At 42.0% G+C, this 15,087-nt stretch overlaps 1 protein-coding gene across 2 annotated transcripts in view; it reads right to left on the bottom strand.

The window, feature by feature from the left end:
* AGO2 (argonaute RISC catalytic component 2) overlaps positions 1 to 15,087 on the bottom strand; it is a 45,731-nt gene that overhangs the window by 28,452 nt on the left and 2,192 nt on the right. For both annotated transcript variants that reach the window (XM_048507585.1, XM_048507584.1), the window contains exons 2-3: positions 3,441 to 3,636; positions 1,552 to 1,672 (exon numbers count right to left, since the gene is read on the bottom strand). In XM_048507585.1, coding sequence (XP_048363542.1) covers positions 1,552 to 1,672; positions 3,441 to 3,636 — 317 coding nt within the window. The remainder of the gene's footprint in view (positions 1 to 1,551; positions 1,673 to 3,440; positions 3,637 to 15,087) is intronic.

Below are 15,087 nucleotides of genomic sequence, written 5' to 3'. Positions count from 1 at the left end.
CTGAACACAGCAAATCAGCATGGAAAATGATCACAAAAGTAATACGTTGCAACTCTATGGAAGTTAATCCAGCTTGAGCCCATTCATTTCAGTGGGCTCAGTCTAGAATAACTCTGCATAGGAGTGTGCTAATAAAGAAGGCAACAGGACTTTCCAGCAGAATAACCAGAATCATCATTCTGGCTACCTTTTTCTTCTTCATAATTGACTTGTCATGATTAGATACTGCCTGTCATACTTTCAAGGCAGTGAAAGGTTTTGGAAAAGTCTGTAGAAACAACTGTAGAAAAGGGCAAGTCTTACCGATAGCCGTCCGAGGCAATATAAATGCTCTTTTATTAAAGTTCCATGTTTAACAGTGCAAAGAATAATGGTTTTGGCAAAGGTGGTACTTAAACAAGAATCTCAAATGCGAAAAGAGATTCTGGGTTTTTTTTAAATGCGAAAAGAGATTCTGGATTTTTTTTTAATGCGAAAACACGCTGCTTTAACTTCTGCACTTGGATCTTTTAGTGGAAACAAGTATAGCTGCAAATCTATCAGGGACCGGTTCATGCTCTGTTCCCAAACAATACCACTTTTTCAGAGAAACATTTGTGTTTCCACTGATACCCTTCTAGATACTGGAACACTTTATATTTCCAGAATTCAGCTTCCATAGAAAACACTTTTCAAATAACCACAAAAGAAATGTCATCTATGCTGCCATGAACCAGACAAAATCTCATATAACAGAAGAGGAAATTATAGGTGATGTTACCTAGATCAGCGTAGCAGTACAATTTGGTAGTGATTCTTGTCATGCCCACTGGCCCTTACAAATCTTTACCTTGTAATATTTCTGATGGAAACCTTTCCAGAAGGATTTCAAATCATATAGGCCACACTATTTCCCAATCACAATCCAGGAAACTATTATTGTACTTTCTAAGAAAAAACACCCGTCTACCTTTTGGATCTTAAAACTCGTATCTAGTCACAAAAGAATTAGTACTTGGGTAAAAAAATGCAGCTCTGGCCAAATACGAAATAATATCTAAAAAAATGGTACCACCATACAAGTTGGCATTGAACCACCTCCTCCATTTTTCTACTTAGAATCACAGAGTTGGAAGAGACCCCAAGGGCCATCAAGTCCAACCCCCTGTAAGGCAAGAACACATAATCAAAGCACTCCTGACAGATGGCCATCCAGCCTCTCTTTAAAAACCTCCAAAGGAGACTCCACCATACTCCAAGGTAGTGCAATGTCGAACTGCCCTTACTGTCAGGAAGTTTTTACTGATGTTTAGGTGGAATCTCTTTTCCTTCACCTTGAACCCATGACTCCTGGTCCTAGTCTCTGGAGCAGCAGAAAACGAGATTGCTCCCTCACCAACATGGTTAGCCTCCTCTAGACCCTTTCCAGCTTGTCAATATCCTTCTTGAATTGTGATGCCCAGAACTGTACACAATATTCCAGGTGAGGTCTAACCAATGCAGAATAGAGAGGTACAATTACATCCCTTGATCCAGCCACTATACTCCTATTGATACAGCTCAGATACTTACTTTGTCTCTACCTATTGGAAGTGGCATAGCTGTGTAGAGGTTTTTTCTTCCATCAAATACTGGTTTGCGATCCCCAAATATTTGCGCTTTAAAGTGCTGGACCATATGTTCAACTATTTCTCTGGAAAAAAGACAGTTAAGTTAACAAAATAACTCACATTGATCAAACAAAGTGTTGAAAACAATCCATTAATGTTAATGGCCAGCTATAAACCAAAAACAAAATGTTCAATGGCCAGCAGGGACCTCCTCCACTCCCTAAGAGACTGTCGCCCACAATTGGTCTATTCCACTAACAGAGTTTTCTACTGGGATCAGGAGCTCTGAGAAAGCCAGAATAGTGTAGCCGTTAAAAGCGGTGGACTCTAATCTGGAGAATGGGGTTCAATTCCACACTCTTCCACATGAAGCCTGCTAGATGACCTTGGGCCAATCACAGCTCTCTCAGAACCCTCTCAGCCCATGTGGAGGCAGGTAATGGCAAATCATCTTTGAACATCTCTTGCCTTGAAAACCCTACAGCAGGGGTAGGGAACCTGCGGCTCTCCAGATGTTCAGGAACTACAATTCCCATCAGCCTCTGTCAGCATGGCCAATTGGCCATGCTGGTAGGGGCTGATGGGAATTGTAGTTCCTGAACATCTGGAGAGACGCAGGTTCCCTACCCCTGCCCTACAGGGTCACCATGAACCAGCTGTGGCTTTGACAGCACACACAAATGAGCTCTGCATGGCCCCACCGTGAAGTGCTGCCGTACAATGCATTATAACGTACAATGCACTATAATAAGTTCTAATGCACATATATAACACTTCAGAGAGTCCAAAGCATCCCACAACAGTAGCTCAGTAGTCCTTTCAACAGCCTTATACTATGATCCATATATTTTAGACTGAGGCCTTGAGAGTGACCTGTGGAGGCAACACAGAGAACACATCACAGATGCAACATATCAACAACCAGCCTTTTGTCCACCATTTCAAGCGCATTTCAAAAGTGGTGCCAAACTCAATTTTAAAAACAAGTTAGCTGAGCAACATTCCTGGCAACTCAGTCCCCATTTAAAGCAACTCCTTAGGGCTGTGCATTTATCATTAGCACACAAGCCTGAGCCATACATCCCTGGCGTGCCAATAGGCAGTGCTGCCAAGGTAGCCCTGTTTCAATAAGATTCAAGGCTTTGGAGCAGCACAGGGGCTTTGGGCTACACTGCTGTCATAGCTAAATCTGACATCCATTCTCTCAGTCTTACGAAGGCAGCTGGTGAGGTGTAGAGGACAAACTGCTGGACAAGGATCTGGGAGACCCAGATTCTAACCCGCACTCTGCAATAGAAGCCTACTGGTTGACCTTCAGTCATTCACACACTCTCAGCCTAATTTTTTCATTGTGAGACCAAAATGGAGGACAGCAGAATGATATAAGCCGCTTTGGGTCCCCACTGGAGACAAAGGCAGTACATAACTGAGGTTATTAAACTGTCCAGGGACAGGGCAGTAATTAAATTGTCCCAGCACCTGGCAGCCTATTCCGCCCCCCTCCTTGTCACAAATCCCCACCCAGGGACCCTGCAGCACCCATAACTGACAGCCCCACCCCTTGGTTCAAGTCCCACATGATCATTGGCTGGAACTGATGGGCCACTTGACAGTCTGCAGCCCAACCAAAAACTGTTCAATTGGCAGAACCTACCTGGGAGAGTGGTTTATTTACTTTTAAATTCATTTGGAACTCCGTTTTCTCCCCAGTAGGGACTACACTGTGGCTTATTCCTCTTCTCTGTTTTATCCTCACAAAAACCCTGTGACCCATAGTCACCCTGCCAGTTCCCATAGTAGTAGAGACTCAGACCTACGTAGATAGGAAGGAAAAGATAAAGTGTGGCTTACCGGTTAACTCTTCTAGGGCACTTCTCTGGCTTTATATCCAAGTCATAATGGTAGATGTCGATTTTAGGAATGTCCATTTCAAAAAAGTTGGCTTGTAGTTTGATTGTTCTCCCTGAAGTTCCAAAATCAGGTCGGGGAGGAGGCTTAAATGCATATGCTTGTATCGGAGGTGGAAGCGGCGGGGGGCTTGAAAGTACTGGGTGGGAAGGGAAGAACAATAAATGACGCAAGTCAGTAAATATTATTATTTGAAGTATGGACCCTAATAACAAGCAATAAATTCAGTGCCTACCATGTTTTAAATCTCAATAAAAGCTTCCATATTTTGGCAATAACATGGTCATCATTTGTACACAATTCTACCTCAAATTCAGTCTGAGAACATGCAAAACCATAAGGTCTTTTATCTGCTTTAAATCTTTTTAATAATTGGGCATAAAAGAACCAGTGACATAAAATTCCCTTCTGCCACTAAATCTTTTCTTAGTTTCTTTTACAATACCCTTATGAGAAGTCTACAATATCACAATATATTATCCATCTGCTTTTAAATATAATTTCTCATCTACCGTAAAAAAGATTTCTTCTGGTGATAGCCACATCTGTTGTTTTTTTTACATAGTCAATGTTTAAATTTATTCCATTTTCTCAAAGAGGCACACCTAATTTAATAATTAAAATCCTTATTAACATATCATAAATAATTATGCCTTCTCAAATCATGTCTTTCAAAATCAAGCAATCTTCTATTTCTCAATATAACGTATTATTTCAACCAAACCAAATCATAAGTAGCAAAATATAATTTCAGATCAGGTAAACCTAGACCTCTATTTTCCTTTGCATTTTTAAGAATTTTTTATTTAACCTGAAGGTTTTTTCCCCTTGCCAAGCGAAGTTTGATACATTGTTCTGGAATATCATTTGCTAACACTGTTATTGTTTGGAACAAAAACAATATTTTACTCATCAATTCTATTTGCTCTTCTAATTTCATATTTTTGTTAAAACCTTAGTTTTCTATTTATTAATTTTAAACCCCACTAATGCATCAAATTATTTCATGCTTAGCTTAATTTTAAAAGATTTTATTGTTCCCATATTTATTTGAATATAAAAATGTAACCATTTTATGTATGGCCAACGATTCCAGTGTCAGAGGCTGCGAGTTTAGGCTGAATATTCTTGCGCTCATAATTCTAACCTGGCTATTTCTTTTAAAAAAACTGTAGCAGCATCTATCAATTAATGACAATAATTTTTACAAACATGCTTACTCATCGTCCTCTTTCTCTTTAGAAGTGTCTTTCCAGTGTTGTTCTCGTATCTCAGTGCTAGAATCTTTCCTTGAAATCCTTAACCTGAATGTGTTTTCTGATGTATGAAAGCCCTTGCTATTTAATAAACTAGCTAGTCCTGAAATAATTAGGAATATTTGTAGTTGATGTCAGTCAAGGAGCCTAACTAGCACTCTGCAGGAACTGAGAAACATACCACGGGATACGCCCTATGCTTCTGTTTATCTACAATTTCCAAGAAAGGCCATTATTGGTGGTTGCTAATGGTCCTGTTGCAGAACTCCCAATCATTGCAGAACTCCCAGTTTCAGAATATGGAACTATTGCAATAGGAGAACTTTTTCAATATGTATTGGGAATAACTGGTTTCACACATCAGAAAGTCAACTGTGTTCAGCTGAGACAGATTTTATGATTTCCAATTATTACTCTAACAAGATCTTCAGCACAATTTCTTAATAACATGCCTACTTAAAATGGCTCTCTGTTCATCTGTCGTAGCATAGTAGCTGAGACTGAGCTACAGATCAGGAACTCCACATCTCCAACATGAACACAGTAAGACATTCCAACTTGGCCTCAGCCGTCCAATATAGTACCATCACAAGATAAGGTACATGAAGCACTCTGAACACATGAAAAAACTATACAAATGATATAAAGATAAGACCATAAGAAGAAGCCCTAGAGGATCAGACCAGTGATCTACCTAATTTAAAATCTCATTTCAAACAATGGCCCAGGGAAGTCCACAAACTGAGGCCAGTGATTGGTTCTCAGCATCTTACGATCAGTAAAAAAAATATGGGGCAGGTCAGAGATCCCTACAGGTGCCTTCACATGTCTCAGAGTGAGGAAGGTCAGCAGCCCCAACACCTGGGCCTCTTCTGTTAGAGACAAACAGTACTTATAAACTTGGCATTATGGTCAAATTCTGCTGGCATTGCAGCTGTTCATTCCTGCTCTCCAGCACCTGCCTTTTACAATAAGGGAAAAAGAAGAGTCTAGTTGGTTTCAGAATGTGCTACACTTAATTCTTTGTATTCCTGTTGGTCCGACAATAAATGATACTTCTGTCCAGATTTCCATTTCCCAAAGTAAACACAATGGATTTTAATACATATTTTTAGGACTGAATTGTCTGTCAATACTTATTTTAGATAGTTTTAAGACCTTCCTAGTTGCCAGGAAACCCTCCATATCTTGGACTGAACATTTCAAGTCCTTTCCCTATCTTCATCTATCAGCTCCAAACAGAAGAGCAATAAGGAGCTGCAACCATATGACGCTCGACAGAATATTTTGAAAACCAAAACTTCTGAGCTCTTTGCTTTTCAATTATAATACATCCAAATCCACACTACTTATTTTTAATTACATATGCTATTACTTTCAAAATTATCTGACACTACTAAAGAATACTACAAACACTACAGTTGCCAAGATCCCAAACAATTAAAGTTTTATAATCCACAGAGACATTTCATATGTTTTACATCTGTAAACCTCTTTTAACTTTTATATGTCAACATAAAAACTTCATTCTACAGCAACTGTGACTTGATGGAACTTTACACAAACATGCTGCATGCAGCAGATTCTGAAATAAGGGGCCAGTGATGTAAAAGAGAAGGGCAAATGACAAATCCAGTATGAATAAAATGAGAGAAAACACAGTGACAACTGAAGATTATGAAATCTTCAAAATATTTTGTAAAATCATGGTATTATGCTATTTGTTCCCATGATTAAGTAAAAGGAATTTTGCCTTGTGTACATCCAGTATAATACAATGTCGATTTAAGAGCTAGAGAACAGTAATATTAATTTATTCAAAAAACAATAAAATAGGACAGTTTTCTTAATTTTAGTCGTGGAATTATTTTGAATGGACTACATACTAGCCTTTCTGCATCGCTTATTAGATGCCTCATCTTACTGATTGCATTGACTTGAACTGTGTAATCCACCTTAAGTCTCAGTGAGACAGGAAAACGATAAAGCAAATACATAAAATGTGAAACAGTTTATGTTAACAATGTAATCATAACTCATTCAACGAAGTGCCTCTCCAGTGAAGTGGTTTCCATGTGAATATGTGGAAGGGGCAAAAAATGCCATTACCACAACACTTCCCTCTATCTAAAAAGCCATTCCTTCATGTCAGCTGACTGTCTAAAGAGGCACAGGTGAACAGTGTGAAGAGCTAGAACTGAAAGGCAAGAAAAGGCTCAGAAACCTCTAAAAGGCACAGGGACGATTAAAGCTCAGGGGAATAGAAAAATACAACGCACAATACAGAAAGTGTATGGCAATGCAAACATCCAGGAATGGTAATGGAAGATGATCTTACAGATGACTAAAGGCCTCAATTCAACATCAATTTAAGTGTCCTGCCCTTTCTACGTAGATATGAACTTTGCACACCTCACAAGGCCACAATCTTAAGGCCTGGGCTCATGCCCCAGTCCGGTCTTAGGTAATCCTCAGCTCAGAACAAAAGGGGATTTGGAGCATCTCTTTCCCATTCTGCAAATGCACCACTCCATACAGCAAAGCACAGGTGGCTAAGTGTCCAACCCGCCTGGCTGAGCCCACAGCATTCCATGCAGGTCCAGCATAATGCAAACAAGTCAGAAACGAGTTCTTGGACAGCAAGATGGATCATGGCAGAACAGAGCATCTGCCTGAAATGATCAGGAAAACTGTCTGAACTTCCGGTCCAATTTCATCAAGTTTGCAATACAGATTTTTAATTCTTTAATGCTCAGTCGAGTAACCAACTCTTGATTGTTTGGGGTGATCCTTGATGCCCCCCTTAACACTGGAGGCTCAGGTCACACACACATGGATCGCATGGTCTTTTATCATCTCCATCAGGCAAGACTATTGGGCCTACCTGTCCCAAACAGGCCTGGCTACAGCGATTCATGTAATGGTTCACTTCTAGATTGGACAACAGCAACTTGCTCTATGCAGGGCTACCACTGGTACAAAATGCAACAGCACAGGTCCTTACCAGGACCCCCTGGCAGGCAAACATCGAAGTGGTGCTCTGCCGGCTGCATTGGATCTTGGTAGAGTACTGAATTGGGTTTAAGGTTCTAGTGCTTACCTTTAAAGCCCTAAATCGTCAGGGGCCATCGTATCTAGAGGGCTGTCTCTCCCAATATGTCCCCTGAAGAGTGCTGTGATCAGCAAATAACAAACTGTAAGTGATCCCTGGTCTCAAACAGATCAGACTTGCCTCAACCAGGATCAGAGCGTTCTCTGTATGATGAAACCTGGGCCCAGTGGGGCTTGATGCAATTTCGCAGGGCCTGGAGGCTGGAACTCTTCCGCCAGGCTTACAGTTGACCAGGTAATCAATGGTTGACCAGGTAATCAATGGTTAGCTTATGGCAACCAGGTAATCAATGATTTCCACCAACTTTTGGCCTCTATTCCTTCCCCTCTACTGTTACACAAAATCTGTTTTAGATTTAGGAGTTACTACCACAATTATTTCCTCACTACTCAACTAAAACATGTTACATACATTAAAACTATCATGCTATCTGTACTTCCCCTTTTCAACTCTGTTTTAACAGTTATGAGGGCCAAACATGACATTAATGTGACTTGGTTAGGCAGGGCCCTGGGGGAACGTGTGGCTGCCTCAGAACGGCACTGGGAGGTTTCCTGGACTAGCGAGCCCAAAGTGGGGTAGGCAAAAGGTGGGGTTGCCTCAGTTGGCTTGTGGGCCTGGTAAGCCCCCCCCCTCACATGGCCAGATCCAGATGCCAGGCCACATGTTTGTCACGCCTGAACTATCCTGTCACTTGAGCTCATTAAGCAGAAGCAGAGAACAAATCCAGATCTCTCTAGCAGAAGCAGAGAACAAATCCAGATCTCATTCCATTTGATAGAACTTCTGAACGGCACTCGTGTGTGTGTGGGTCCTCATTTCCCACGGCCTGCTCCTTTCAAGTTAAAAAAACAAACAAAGCTTATTCAACTTTTCATCACAAGACTATGGTAAAATGGGAATTTGAACTCAAACCTTCCAGATCCTAGGCACCACTAAATGCCAGCCCTCTGGAAAAGATACTTACACATGTTTTGATAATGTCCAGATTAGAGTGGTGCAATGCATAATATATTTCATTTCCTCTGAAAAGCATTCAGAAGCTTCACTAGTACAAAATATGGCAGCCTCATAATTAACATATCTTAATGTCACCACGGCAAATATGTTGAGGCCACTTTCAGCTGCACAGCGTGTCACCCTCGTACATGCTTATTAGCCTCTATTACACCGGAAAAAGTCCCCCCCAAGGATACATATTTTTGAAAAATGAATATATTCAAAGTTACAAATTACATGGACTGGCAACTACTATGCTTACTGGCTATTTGTCCTGATTTTTGTTCTTCCACCCTTTTCAAATATTTCAGAAGGAAAAATTGGATAGTGTGCTAATGATATAGTTTCTATACCAGGGGTAGGGAACCTGCGGCTCTCCAGATGTTCAGGAACTACAATTCCCATCAGCCCTACCAGCATGGCCAATTGGCCATGCTGACAGAGGCTGATGGGAATTGTAGTTCCTGAACATCTGGAGAGCCGCAGGTTCCCTACCCCTGTTCTATACTAAGGTGAAGACAAACTGCTTGAGGAGGCTCAGCTTATTAATGTTTCTGGCACTCCAGTTATGTCAGAACTATCTGTGCCCTACAAAAAGTTTAGATTTTGCGGCTTTTTCCAGGTAACACTGGAGACCAATTAACATATAACTTATTTACTGTTTCACAATTCCAGGCACCTCAAATACATCTAGCGGAAGTGAGGTCACATAGATGGACACTTTATTGCTTGTGCCAGCTGACAAGGAGCCAATGGTGTTTCACTTAGCCTTACAAAGTCTCATACGCTGGCCTGGTTCTTCTACCAGAGCAACTTTATATCAGGTAATGCTGTCCAACCACACTCCACTCTTCCTCCAGCCTGCTTACTTAACAGCAGCTGGCCAGCCACCTTGGCTGTTTCTCAGCCCTGAACGGGTAACAAGAACTCTCCTGCAGTGCATAAACAAAAGATTTCAGAAATTAGCTGTCCGCTCAACCTAACCTGCCTTGCAAACTGTCAGTTTGTCTGCTATAAGATGGCCAATAAGAAATAAGATGGCCAAAGGAGACTCAATTATATTTATTTACATCAGTTATCATCATTCAGCTTAGGTTCAATGTCCACTGCATCCTAAATCAATTAATACATAAAAGCAATTTAGTCCATCAGTAACCCCAAAGTTCTTGTGACTTAAAAGGTCTGTGACCCCATAAAAACACCGGTTGTCTATATAATTTCAAACGAACAAGTTAGGAGATGTGTAAATCCAACAGTCACACATTAGTAAAGATTACACTACTGAATATAATCATAGGAATGGCAGAAAATTAACGGTGCAAGTTCATCAATTCCAACTGGGAACAGGCTTGGAAATAAGCTTGCCACATGTCTGTCTGCAACAGGTAAACTTTAAGAAACAGAGGAATAGGAGAGAAAACAGTCAGAAAATGTCCTCCATGGGAACCCTAGGAATTTCCCCATGTATCCATGGTCTTTATGTGAGAATTCCTGAAGGGTCACCTGCAAGTTATGCTGCATGCTCCCCAAAGTTAACTCTCCCCAGGCAACACCTTCAAAATCTTTTAGTATATGCTGGGAAAGTGCTGAACATCCTAGCTGGACAACAACGATGGCTACTAACTGCTTCCATCCAAACTCTAATACACATATACTGTGGCTCAGTTAGAGAGCCTCTGCTTGGTATGCAGAAGATTCCAAGTTCAGCCCCCAGAATCACCACTTAAAACAGTGGTTCTCAACCTTCCTAATGCCGTGACCCTTTAATATAGTTCTTCATGCTGTGGTGACCCCCAACTCTAACATTTATCCATTTTACAGAAGGAGAACACTGATGCAGAGAGTCTTAGGCAACCCCTGTGAAAGAGTTGTTCAACCCCCAAAAGGGTCCCGACCCCCAGGTTGAGAACCACTGGATGGTACAAGAGGTGATGGGAAACAATCTCTGCCTGACATGACTGTCTAAGTAGACAAAACTGACTTGGATGGACTGCTGATCTCATACAGGATAAGGCAGATTCATGTGTGTTCATGACATCACATCTGGAGGTCTGAGGCCACCAGGAAATCTGCTATATACAAGGTGCTCCTTTGCTCACTGAAAGGATACCCTGGGGCATTTCTCCCTATAGCAGGAAGTGGTGCCCCTTAGTTCAAAAGGAGTGTCTAGTTTGTGGCTCTTTGGCACCAGTGGTCTTCTCTCCAACAAGTCTGTGGAAGTGGCATCACTCAAGCTGCACATAGCGTTCAATGGGCTGCTTCTGAACAGGCAGGCACCCACCCAGCCAGCTGGTGTAGTGGTTAAGAACAGGTTGATTCTAATCTGGAGAACCAGGTTTGATTCCCCACTACTCCACCTGAGTGGCAGAGGCTTCTGAAACAGGTCCCTCAAAGTCTAATTCAGATAGTAAGCAGAAGACACACAGCATGCTCACTTTTCTTAGGAATTAAATCCACAGCATGTAAGCTATAAAAGAAACCATTTCTGAACAGATTTCTTTTTAATCTTCCTGAAGGGAAACGCACACACTGCTTTCACACAAGTAAACATATGTTTTGCTGGATTTCAACCCAGCCATTACTTCAAGAAATATTTCACTTAGTTAGCAAAAGACAGATGGCTTTTGACAATGATTTCATAGAAATTAAATAAGTGATTATGTGATGTTCCTAAAGAAAGACACATAGTGAAAAAAGAGCTCACATTATACATTTTTGCTTGAAAACTTGTCTAATTTCTGCTGTAAAATTACAGGCAACTCAAAAGTCTGTACTTACAAGCTGAATGCAACACATCTAAAACAAAATTCTTGTATAGCATATTCTGAAATTTGTCTACAGCAGGCAGAACAGTTACTGAATTCCGCATTTAGGAACTTTATTTGGGCTTCCAGCAAGGCTCCTGACCATTGGTAACATAACCATATAATAATACTGCCACACTGGTGAAAATCAGCAACCATAAGACATGAGGTCAGAAAGAATTCAGAACAGCAAACCCTGTACCAAATTAATGGTATCAATGCTGGCCTTCCTAATTTGGGACCCAATCATATGAACATTAAAATGCAGCCCAAATGGGGCATCTGCAGCCATACCAGAAAAAGACAGCAAGGAAGTGTCTGGTGAGACAATAAATTTATAGCAGCCTGTTTCAACAGTTTTTAATGCCACAAGACAATTTCCCACTGCATGTTGCAATTTTTCAGGACAACAGTACTGGTAAAATATATTAATTTGGGGAGGGACATGATATCACAGCACAACTGCTTTTGGCTCACAACAATTCAAGTACAGATCACAGCAACTGTTTTCATAGCACAGCAAGTTTGGCAGACCACTGCTGGACAATTTAAAGTAGGGCCACCGAACACAATATATGAACATACAGTGCTCCTTTATATCATAGTCAGACCACTGGTTCAATTAATTCAGTAATGTCTGTCCTGACAGGCAGTTAGTTGCTTACCAAGGTCTCTGCCAGACCTGGTGTCTGATGCTTTAATCAGTGATGCTTTTAACCAGGACTGAACCTGAGACATCAGGCATGGAATGCAGGTGTTCTACCAAGTTATGGGCTCAAACAATTTGCCATGATTGGGGAGAGGGGGGGATATATGGCAGCATATGCAAGCGCTGGCTTGGGATCCATCCAGGGAGAATGGCATAAACTTCAAGTACATATTCAGGTATCCAACTAGAACTGCCCCGCAGTTCAATCCCAAACCAAGTGATCGCATGCAATATCTAAGAAGCACAGTAATTATGCCGACAAAGTTATGTTCCACAACACTCATACAATCAGGCATCCACCACTAAACACAAAGTTTGTAATCTGGGAGGGGGAAAAGCAAGTGGCAAGCTTGCAAGCGACGTTCTTTCCTCCCACCAAGAGCTTTTACTTTCAATTCTCCGGTTTTGTGCAAAGAACAAATGCGCATGAGCCTACAGCATGTTTCCACTCATCGTCTGTACCAAGTCAGTTTGACGTGGACCCACTGCATACTGTATGGTGCTTGGGAACATCTCTTCCAAGACTAATAAGCATGAAGGAACAAATGAAATCCACAGAGAGGTTTTATAGTTAGCAAGCAGTTGGCTAACTTTGGCAGAGTATGTTATGTCTGAAAACCATGCTACTACCATTCACCTTTCCTATCTTCCTTTCTTTGTGACATCAAGGGACAGCTGACTTATGGCAACCCTGTGGAGTTTTCAAGCCGACGGATGTTCAGAAGTGGTTGCCACTGCCATTGCCAGCCTCCACATCATGACCCTGGTGGTCCTTGGAAGCTGCTGACCCTGTTTAGCTTCTGAGATCTGAAGAGATCAGGCTAGTCCGGGGCTATCCAGGTCAGGACTTTTCCCTTTAGAGTTAAACCTAATTTCCGTGCCAACAGCGTGCAATGCGATTATTAAAAATGCTATTCCTGCCTCGAGAGTTTGCAGTCTTTGCTAGGTGGGCAAGATGAGGCAAAGGAAAGGTCAGGATTGATGGGGCAGGGAAATGTCACCAGGCTGTGGAGATGCTGATAAGATTCTACAACAGACAGAACACTCTTCAATATGGCAATTTTTAAAGGAGTGTGTTAGCTTCTGTCATTTGTCTGTTTGTCCTCAAAGCTCTGTAGGAGAAGCTGGCAGATATTACAAAAAAACGATATTATCATTAATCCTAGCCACAAACACAATACCAGCAATGCATTATCCCAGTAGAAATCATTCCAAATGACAGCAGCTGAAGGAAGAGAAATGTTTCCTAGTATGAAGGTTTGAGAGATGAGAAAAAAATGCCATTTCCCCACAATGTATGAGGTTCCTGAGGAAAAACTTCAGGATCTCCTGCAATAACTGACAACAGTATTTATTGTGATTTCAACAGACTGTCTTGAAAAGCTTCAGGTACCAATATAATTCCACAGTGCTCATTTGCAGAAATACAAACCCTCCACGGTTCTTCCTCTGCCTCACTGAACTGAAACAGAGAGAGCTGGCACAGACCCTAGGATCTAGTGAACTGTCCTCTGGAGTTATACACATAAATGCAGGATCAGTGACAACACACAGATACCAACTAATCCAATTAGTTTACCAAGAGGCAAGCTAGAGTATTATAACATAGCAGTCAACTTGTGATACAGGCAGCTGTTTGTGGGCACACTCAGGACAAGTTCAAGTGTGACTTGGACTCACTATAATATGAAATCAGCCCGCACCTTCTGTCTGCTCTCCAGCTCAGTAAACCCAATGCATAACCACACCAGCAGCTCAGATGCTGCCCATATACAGAAGTGAACATTAGACTTACATTACCTTTTGGACCAGACTTGAAGCATCCTTGCCAAACAGGTTAGCCATCGTTCGGATGCATCCTTTACTGTTACTATCAGATATTTGGCACAGAAGGAATGACTGACATTACTGGCTTTCAGTGCCCAGTTTTAACCCTGGACAGAAAGTGTAAACGAAATGGACCCAGAATTAAAGAGGGTAGTCTGTATAGTGCAGTGATAGTGAACCTTTTCGAGACAGAGTGCCCAAATTGCAACCCAAAACCCACTTATTTATCGCAAAGTGCCAACACGGCAATTTAACCTGAATAACCCCCTTGAGCAGGGTCAGCCTGCTGTAGCCTCCAGTAAGTCCCACATGCGCCGCTCTGCGCCTCTCTAGCATCTTTGCCACCTCTGCTCCCCCCCACCCCCCAGGCAGCAGCCACCTGGAGCACAGGCACCAGGCCTGCCAGCCGAGTCCTCCCAGCTCACTGAGGTGCACGCACATCAAGTCCAGCAGCCCAGGCCAGTCTAGATGTGTGGGGGGGGGGGCAATTTCCCCCCCTACATGATGAACTCTGTGCACACATGCCCACAGAAAGGGCTCTGAGTGCCATCTCTGGCACCCGTGCCATAGGTTCACCACCACTGGTATAGTGACTATCACTCATGGTGGAAGGGGTATCCAAGATGAAGGAGTGCAGCTCTCAGGTAGCAGCACAAGGGCTACAAAAACAGTTGGCAGCTAAAAATGGAATTGATCAGGGAAATGGAAAAATGGAATTGATCAGGGATGAATGATAATGATGACCACAAGAACTCCAGCACAGCTGTCTAGGACAGAGGGAGCAAGCGGGATGGAAGGGACGGGGGGGTCAAGCATAAAGGGGTCTAGAAGGACCAACAATGCTACCAATTGCAAACTTAACAAAACGGGTTTCTGAGCAACA

The sequence above is a fragment of the Sphaerodactylus townsendi genome, linkage group LG09, assembly GCF_021028975.2.
Source record: "Sphaerodactylus townsendi isolate TG3544 linkage group LG09, MPM_Stown_v2.3, whole genome shotgun sequence".
In the NCBI taxonomy this organism is placed as follows: domain Eukaryota; kingdom Metazoa; phylum Chordata; class Lepidosauria; order Squamata; family Sphaerodactylidae; genus Sphaerodactylus; species Sphaerodactylus townsendi.
Note: the sequence above shows the minus strand (reverse complement) of the source record. Positions and strands in the feature narration are given on the sequence as shown.